General features: G+C 34.9%; 2 protein-coding genes across 2 annotated transcripts; both read left to right on the forward strand.

Annotated features, from left to right (window-relative positions):
• Positions 1 to 388: 388 nt before the first annotated feature.
• On the forward strand, positions 389 to 6,031 carry HELRODRAFT_111555 (hypothetical protein; the record flags this gene model as incomplete). The annotated part of the gene is made up of 19 exons (XM_009018804.1): positions 389 to 523; positions 596 to 705; positions 1,004 to 1,112; positions 1,193 to 1,285; positions 1,486 to 1,559; positions 1,752 to 1,787; positions 1,917 to 2,036; positions 2,280 to 2,372; positions 2,544 to 2,700; positions 2,839 to 2,961; positions 3,124 to 3,346; positions 3,522 to 3,680; positions 3,844 to 3,958; positions 4,242 to 4,301; positions 4,401 to 4,512; positions 4,584 to 4,760; positions 4,930 to 5,028; positions 5,147 to 5,377; positions 5,465 to 6,031. The coding sequence occupies 19 exons, from the start codon at positions 389 to 391 to the stop codon at positions 5,549 to 5,551; spliced, it is 2,313 nt and encodes a 770-aa protein (XP_009017052.1). The 3' UTR covers positions 5,552 to 6,031.
• Positions 6,032 to 7,296: 1,265 nt separating this feature from the next.
• Positions 7,297 to 9,186, forward strand: HELRODRAFT_78435 (hypothetical protein; the record flags this gene model as incomplete). The annotated part of the gene is made up of 8 exons (XM_009018805.1): positions 7,297 to 7,375; positions 7,548 to 7,622; positions 7,780 to 7,871; positions 7,983 to 8,091; positions 8,252 to 8,325; positions 8,427 to 8,564; positions 8,681 to 8,791; positions 9,106 to 9,186. Coding segments are annotated over 8 exons (759 nt in total), but the record flags the coding sequence as incomplete, so codon positions are not given.
• Between the last annotated feature and the right edge of the window lie 506 nt (positions 9,187 to 9,692).

The raw sequence follows: 9,692 nt of genomic DNA on the forward strand, positions 1-9,692 counted from the left end.
TGCTCTCTCCATAAGTGTTGCAACAACTGCTGTAGGTCGTGCATCGCTACCAGCGCACTATCATGCATCTGTGAATTGATGACTAGAACTTTTAGCATTTCAGCCAACAAAATGTTATCGTCGTCGTCGTCTTCCTCACCATTTCCAAACGAATCGTATTTACAATTCGTAGCCAGCACCTTTGAAGCATTCTATAGCATGCTGATGATTTTGTCAAAGAATGACGCAAATAATAGAGATAAGAATGCTCTAGATGATCTCGAAGAAGGGTTAGGGTTTAAATTTTGTTGGCGTATTTGCATATTAGGCGTATAATTATTGCATATTAAACGTTCAATTTGCATATTAATTACCTCATTTTTATGTTATAATTTTCTCCCATCCACCAATGAACAGTTACCTGAACAAGATGATTGAATATTTCCGTAGCTTCATCCTGACTCATATGCATAAATTCCTGACCAATCAAAACTTTCCTTTCACGCAGTTTCTTGCCCTTTTCATTCAGTTCACTTTCAAGCAGGTTTCTTATTGGTTGATTTGATTTTTCACTGATCAATCACATCCAACTTTATTTAATTTATCAATTTGACAGCCGACCAATGAGAATTACTTCAGATGTTTGGATATATGGAATGAGTTTATTGATAGCATCTCTTCAAAGATGGAAGAATGTCGTAATGATACAAATGCTCAACTAATCAAGTTTGTGGACTACAGGAATGAATGAGTGAATGAATGAATAAGTGAGTGAATGAGGTAATGGTTGTTTGAGTGAACCAACAAATAGACAGACAGACAGATAGATAGATAGAATGCTATAGGGTACTACTTGTTAAGACATTAAACTGTTAAGAATGAAAAGTTGACGATTACATTAGTAAGAAACAAACAAATCTACCGCCAGATTAGTTTGATATTTCATATTCAATTTAACCAAAGACGGGACTACCACTTAATAATTTCGATATCTTCAATTTATTTTAAATTATTCTTTACAAAGGTACCAAGAGGTACTGCTAGCGCTTTTTGTCAGTGTATCTGAAAGGATCCAATTCAAGACCAACCAATCACAGCTCGAAATGCTCGATGATGACATACTTGATGATGATGTTATTATTATTTATTATTGTAATAATTATTATTATTTGTAATTTTAATATTGTTATCAAGTACAATTACTTTGAAACAGTTTAAAACAGAATGGCAGTCGTATTTGATGGAGAACATTAACATTATTGTAGGGATTGGCAAACTCTTCCCAGCTCAAGTCTTTCAACATCTCGTTAGTTTATAATTATAATTCTCTCTCTCCCTTTTTTTTCTCTCTCTCTTCTCTCTCTCTCTCTCTCTCTTTCTCCCTTTCTCTCAGGTCTGTTAATTCGTTTTTCATTCTACTCAATCATAACATAGAGTATCGTAAATTATTATTATTATTAAAAATGATAATATTTGTACTCTCCCTCCCTTTTCTCTACCATTCAGTTCCAGCCATTCAACGAGTCATTAAGCATATATCTTGACCTCAAAAGATTTATAACGACGACGACAACATCGCCGTCACCATTGGCAGCTATGAGAACAGCAGCGTCAGCAGCTAAAACAGCTTCAACGACATGCCTTGCCAGCAGAGCGTCATCATCAGCTGCTGCTATGACGTCATCGTTTTCGTCATCTTCGTTGCGTAGCTTAGTAGCTGGGGATGTAACAGCCGTGAAGCAGCAGCAGCAGCAGGGTGTGGTTGTTGTTAGAAAGTTAAACATAACAGCAGAAAATGATTGCAGAAGGTTCTTTTTGGTTTCATGTGAATTATACTTTTATCTTGTGATTTATTTACTACTGTTAATAAAATAATATAAATAATTATAGTCATAATAATATAAAATAATAATAAAATAATTTATTGAACGAGCAAGGTTGCATTGTAGTTTGAGAGACTTTTCGACTGCCCTGCAGATACAAGCCTCACTCATCGATCATCTCATCGGCGAGAACTTCGAAAAAAATTTCAACTCTGGCTGTTCTTTGATGGAGAGGTTTGTATGTCTGTGTCTTTGTTTGTTTGAGCGTTTGTTTGTTTGTACATTTGTGTTTGTTTGTGTGCCTGTATGTTGTTTGTTTGTTTGTTTGTATGTATGTATGTATGTATGTGTGTTTTTGTGTCAGTATTTTTGTGTGCTGTGTATGAATGGATAAATGAATGAATGAATGAATGAATGAATGAATGAATGAATGAATGAATGAATGAATGAATGATCGTCCTCATTATCATCACCAAGACTAATCACAGTGGCTGATTATGGTTCTCAGTTGAAGCTCTACGATACATCATCGCCAATTGAGAACGTCCTGGAAGCCGATTTTATTGAAGTGTATGTGACGAAAATGTTATTGTTATTATTATTATTATTGCTGTTATTAATATTATTATTGTTATTATTGTTATTATTATGACTATTTATATAGCGCTTTATTACTTTTTAATGTATGTACACTCATGGTAGTGTTAATGTTGGTAATGACGATAATTTTACCATTCCCAGTCATGCTCAAACGCTAGCGGTACTAAAAACCTGTTCTGTCTGGTTGGCCCAGTTTTACGTGAGGTCAAGGTCAAGTGACGAAGGTTCAAGGTCGAAGTGCGATGGAATGATTGATGTCCTCCTGTCATCCGTCATTCCTTTGTTTTTGCAGGAAAGCGTTAGATACTTTATACATTATTTTTACTCATTTATCGATATTGTTGCCATCATCTTTGTCATCGTCGTCATCATCATCTTCTTCATCATCGTCACCTTCATCATCTTCTTCATCATCATCATCATAATCGCCACCAAGGTTCCGGAGAAGATACTACTATCAGGAAGTCACCTGCTCCTATCATTACTAACCACTGTATGTCCAGCGGCAGCGTACAACTCCAACAAGTACCTCCAACAGTTGTACATCAGTGGCATTCTTGTGTGCAATGTACCACCTGAGGTCAGTGTTGTTTGCGTGTTGTTGTTGTTGTATGTTTGTGTGTGTGTGTGTCTGTACATTTACGCGCGCGCGTGTGTGTGTGTGCGTGCGTGTATGTATGTATGTCTGTATGCATGTATCTATGCATGTAAAATTTTTAAGCGTCGCAATGCTACGTCATCACACACGCAGGTGGAGTTATTGACTTACAGAGCCCTAACTCACTACCTCCTAATTCCCTGGCCGACGACGACCAATCAGGAGTGGGAGAGGCGTGGCCAGCTGATGACGTCATTCGTCAATCACCTGATTGGGGATTACGTGCAGTTGGGTGATGAGGAGACCTATGTGAAGCTGAGATTGAATGGGGAATTTAGAGAATCAAGTACGCCATTTACTCGTTCAGTTGTTTATTGACTCGTTTATTCATTCGTTCGTTCGTTCATTTGTTCATTCATTCATTTATTCATTCATTCGTTCGTTCGTTCATTCATTCATTCATAAATTCATCCAACTATGAACTCATCCATCATTAAATTAGTTCTATCTTTTTTGCCCAGTGAGACCGGCCGTTGAGAAGACGCTAACCATCGTCACTGATATAATAAACCACCTCGACGTTTCCGGCGGCAAGAAGCAGAAGATCATGTCCTACGCCTGCTTCCGCAGCTCCATCCACTTGGCCTTGAAGTTACTTCCTGTTTACATCTCTAATTCAGGTGAAGGTCATGTATAGTGAGAGATGTGCTAGTTTTTTTTTAATTAAATTTTTTCATGTGAATTGTTGAATGACGGGTATAGGCGTCATCGTTCTCATCGTCATCATATTAATCATCGTCATCACGATCGTCATCGTCGTCGTCATCATGACCACCCCGACAGAAGTTTCTAGTTTATTTCTCCAGTTGATCCTGGCGGTTGTTCAAGTGCATCGGATCGAGATGGGCGCTCAGGCCGTCGCCTCCCTCATTCAGCCTGTCATGCAACTCTTCACTAAGTAATGATGATGATGAGGATGATGATGATGACGACGATGATGAAATTGGTGATGCTGATTGTGATGTTGTTGTTTTTGATGATGCTGATGAGGATGTTGACGATGACGATGATGATTTTCTTGATGGTGCTGATTGTGATGTTGTTGTTTTTGTTGTTGTTAATGATGATGATGATGATGTTGTTGTTGATGATGATGTTGTTGTTGATAATGATTTTGTTGTTGAGGATGATGGTGGTGATGGTGGTAATGATGATGACGGTAATTCTCAAATCGTATCCAGGGAGCTTATAATGGACTGTTTAACTGACGAGAAATCCGCTAGTCATCAAATCGTAGAAAAGTTCGTTGCTATGATGATGATGATGATGATGATAATAATAATAATAATTATTTCAAAATTATGGATAATAATTTTATTATAATGACTATTCTTATTCAGGTTCTTACAAATCTTGACCATCATAGCATCAGAGCCCGGGCAGACGTTTAAAAAATTCCTACCCTCCATATTGGACTTGAGTTTGCGACAAGTCTATCCCCTATTAGCCGAGGTTTTTATTATTATTATTATTATTATTATCGTGTAAATTCACTTTTAAACATTTACTTTTCCATTTTGTAGAGACAGATCCCTGACGTTAAGGTCACGCTGTTCTCTCTATTCCATTCTATCCTGAAGCATAATTGGAAATTTTTCTTCCCCAGCACCCTATTGGCTGCCGCCGCCAAGTCATCTGACCAGCTGAACAACCAATCAGCTTCTTTTACTAGGGAACAATATTTTTCTGGAATCATGCAGGTAGAAATCTGGAAAAGGAAAATTTTTTTACGATGCAGACTGTTCATTCAATCGTTTGTCAGTCCGTCTACCTGTTACTCATTCATCCTTTCATTCATTCTTTCATTCGTTCTTTCATTCTTTCTTTCATTCGTTTATCTATTTTTCCATCTGTCAATTCTCTAATCAGGCACTTGGACAATCGTTTCTTCAGACAGATGTAGAACTGTTTAGGCACAACCTCAGCATTTTGGAGAGCTTAAACGATCGGTTTAAACTCTACGAAAAAGTTAGTTCTTTGGGTCCTGTTTTTATCTTTCTTTGGTTTATCGTTAAGTGAAGTTATTATTTTAAGATTCGTCATAATCATCACGACATCATCATCATCACCGCAACTTCATCATCAGCCCGCTTTCAAGAACATCCTTCTCTCTGACTTCCTCTCCGTACTTCTCCACACCCTCTTCAACAAGTCACATGACCTACTGCGAGATGACATCACTACCGCCATTTTCAATATGGCGGCTACGGATTTTGAGTACTTCTACTCAACGTTTGTGGTTCGTTTCCTGGCGACTGTGGAACTTTCTAGTGATGTGCAAAAACAGAGACTCCTGATTGCGCTGCAGAGAGAAAAGGTAGAATTAATTGCAAATATGACTTTCTCTCTTTCTTTTATTATTATTGATATTTATTATTATTGTAATTATTTTTTGTTTTGTCAGGACCTGCCAACTTTCTCAAAGAACTTAGAGAACTTTGTGAACGATCTTAGGTACTATAAGTTAAACTGCTGCCAAACGCCAAACTAATTTTATATTTTTTTTTGGAAATTTAGTCAGCTGTTAGTATATATTGACAATTTTTATTATATAATTATGAAAATAATAATAATTTAATAATAATAATTTTTATTTTTATATTATTCAGTTTTATGTCTGTTATTTAAATTAACATTCTTCTCATATAATTATTTGTAAATGGCATGGGATGATTTTATAGATGTGTGATTTTTTGGTTTGTTTCATTGGTTGAATGATAGTTAAGTTTATTGTGATTGACCGACGAAATGAATGAACAATTGATTGATTTGATTGGCTGGTTGATTGATTGATTGATTGATTGATTGATTGATTGATTGATTGATTGATTGATTGATTGATTGATTGATTGATTGATTGATTGATTGATTGATTGATTGATTGATTGATTGATTGATTGATTGATACATTTTTATACTTTTAGTTTTCGTTCACTTTAAAGAATTGTTTTAATTGTAATAAATTTATGAATAATTTTTTTTTGAAGTGTGTAATTTTGATTTACGCTGAAAATTTAATTAAAATGAAATCGTAAATTTTTGTTTTCAGTCATAGTTCATCAATTAAACAGCGTCTATCGCAAACAGCATGCCTGCAAGTTCGAATATATACATTTTATTCTATATATATATGCTCTGAAACTAATTTTTATAATACAATTAAGCACTATACAATTAATTTACAATTAGTTAAGTGCTAATTAACTTTTAGAATTTAAAAGTTAAACTCCGTAGGCGATTTTATTTAATTTGATGAAAAAATCGATACTAAAGTTAAACTTTGGAATTTAGGTGATAGGAAAATCATTTTGACTGAAATTTAATTTGAAGTTTATTTATTTCAATTTTTTTCTGAATCATGCCAAGAGATCGGTTGGAAGAATTGAGAAAAGCGGCCTTTAAAAATGTAGGCAGACATCCTATTTTATATTCTTTTAAATATATTTTATTCATTTAAAAATCTAAATATTCAAATTACTAAATTATCTGAGGGCATCCGGGTTCTGGCATTTGTGTCTTGAATTGAAAGACTTGTGTGTGTCTTATTTTATTTTTAATTTATTTTATTTATTTATTTATTCAATTTATTTTTATATCAGCCCAGTACAACTACTATATTATTTATTATATATCTTAAATCTTAAATAAATATTATTACTAATATCTGTGATTTAACTAGTAAAAAATTTAGTAGCATGTTTTAAAAATCCTTAAAACAAATTTTACAAATTTTTTTTAACAGTTTAAAAACTGTCATTAAATTCATTAAATTTTCCAAATTGATTCATTTTACAATCATGAATAGGGTAATCTTGAAGAAGAGGAAGTGATAGTGACGTTCAACAACTCCACGCCACTAAAAATTTCAATAGTTCGAGACGAGAGAGGTGATGTGATAAATAATGAATTGAACAATTTTTTTCAACTGGTTAGTACTGCTGGAAGTATGTTAGTAATGTAGCTCAGTGTTTTAGGTGTAGCAGAACCTGTTATGTATTAGTTGCTTCAATGCAAGAAAGTGGGAGCGTCATCACATTCCATTACTACATTTCTGAAATTGTACTTTATAGCACATTAAAATATTGAATAGGTTGTATGTTTGTAGGAGTGCGTGTGTGTGTGTGTGTGCGTGCGTGTGTGTGTGTTTTATTTTTTATAATAATGATAAATCTACTATTAAAATTATCAACAACTATGTTGTCCCTATCATCATAGGCAAACAAAATAGGGTCAGAGTTGGATGATTTGGATTTAAAAGTGAAGGAGATTAAAAAAGTTCATGCAGCCCTTCTGTCCACACCACATAATGATCAAAGTATGTGTGCGTGCGTGTGTGCGTGCGTGTGTGTGCGCGTATGTATCTTTGTTTCTCTATATCTGTGTTTGTGTAGTTGCACGTATGTTTTTTATAAGATGATGATGTGGTTGGTGGTTATGATGATGATGATGATAATGATGATGAGACAAAATATGTTAATGCATGTTAGAGCAAAGAAATCAGTTAGATGAGCATATGAACAACATCCGACTTCTTTCAAAGACAATTAGGAAAGAACTCAAAGGTACTTTTTTTGTATGTACTCTCATTCAAGTTTCATCACCAGGTCACTCATCTATGTCATCAACTTACCTGGGAAACTTCATTCTCTCACTTGTCATCGTCATCTCACCCATATAATTAATCAGTTAATTAATTAATTAATTGGTTCTTCATGTTAGATATAGAATCAGAGATTTTATTGGATAAGGCGAATAATAGAGAGAAAGAGGAGAAAGGTGAGAGGGCCGATCTTAGGATTAAAAAGTTGCAGGTTGTGATGTTTATAACTGTGATTTGTTTATTTCTTCTTTTCTTTTCTCGTCTATTCATTCATTCATTTTTTCTTTTACTCATTTATTTTTTTGTCCATCTGTCCATCCAGCATTCCTCCTTAATGAAGCGATTCAAAGATAGCATGTTGGAGTACAATGACTGCCAGCTACAATACAGAGAGCAGTGCAAGAAGAGGATCGTCAGAACCCTGCAAATCGGTTGGTCGGTTTCTCATCCAATCACAGATTAGATAACTAGGTCGAATAAATATATCGTCTGAGTCAGTTAATTTAGGTCAGTTAATTAGATGAGGTCAGTTATATATGGTTCATTTGATCATCTATGTTTACTGGCTTTTTGATTTTTCCCTCTCTTTAGTGAACAAAGACATGACAGACGAAGAAATTGATAAGATAATTGAAAGTGGAAAGAGTCAGATATTTGTTGGGGAGGTTACTATCACTATTATTATTCATTAATAATTATTACAATAATAATATTCGCTATCAGTTATCATAATTTATTATTATCGGTCACATGCACACGTACACAGTACAACGAGATGGTTCAAAAAGCCAAGTTAGATTTACAAGAGTTAGATGATAGGCAGAAAGAGTTGGATAAGTTGGAGAAGAGCATCATGGAGTTGAGGGATCTGTTCGTTGAACTGGCCATGTTGGTGGAGCAACAGGTTATCAACGTTTCCCATGTTTCCATGTGTGTATGTTTCAATTAAAAGTGGATTTAAAGCAGGCAACACTTAAAGCACTATATTAATAACATATTATTCATTATTGTTATATCTAGGGTGAAATGGTGGATAACATAGAAACAGTAATTCAGCAGTCAGCTGATTACGTTGAGAAGGCTGTCAAGCATACCGAGGAGGCGAGGAAACATCAGATCAAAGCTAGGAAAGTTAGTGAAGATGGCAGATCGGCCAGTGGTGATGATGATAGTTATGCTGATGATGATGATGTTAGGAATGATGATGATGATGATGTTAGGAATGATGATGATGATGATGGTAGGAGTGATGATGATGATAGGAGTGATGGTGATGATGGCAGCCATTGCGACAGATCTGAAACTGCAATAGTGATTGGTCGGGGAAATTATTATTAATTGCTAATAATCGTCATCTTCATTATAATTTTTATTAATAATTATCATAATTATTATTTGTAATTCAATTAAATTTTTTAAATTTCTCGCAACGACAACAACAACAGAAGAAGATGTTGATAGTCGGTTGCGTGGTGGTTGCGTTGATGGTCATCGTCCTCATCATAGTACTGTCCGTCGTCGTGTGATCAAGATGCCGCGCTGATGATAACGCTGATGATATCTTGGTGGCGATTGAGGTAGTGATGATAACGACGACGACGATGGTGGCAGTGAAGATTAAGAAGATGATGATGGCGAAGAAGAAGAGGAAGAAGAAGATGATGATGATGATGGCGAAGAGGAAGAAGATGATGATGATGGTGAAGTGGAAGAAGAAAAGGATGATGATGGTGAAGAGGAAGAAGATGATGATGAAGAGGAGTAAGAAGATGATGGTGATAACATCGCCGATAATGGTGATGGTTAAAAGATGATGGTTGGAAACATAACACATGACGATGGTTATATTTTTTTTATAAATTTTTAATTGCCTCCCTTAAACATTGATATTTTTGCCAGCTAGAATTAAAAAATCATCATGTTATGTGAAGAGGAAAATTGAAGTTTATTTCCAACTACTCATCTTTCATTTGTTCATTCGTTCGTTCGTACAAACTTCTTTTTTTACAATTACGCATTGATATGTTCGTGA

The sequence above is a fragment of the Helobdella robusta genome, assembly GCF_000326865.2.
Source record: "Helobdella robusta unplaced genomic scaffold HELROscaffold_22, whole genome shotgun sequence".
Taxonomy (NCBI): domain Eukaryota; kingdom Metazoa; phylum Annelida; class Clitellata; order Rhynchobdellida; family Glossiphoniidae; genus Helobdella; species Helobdella robusta.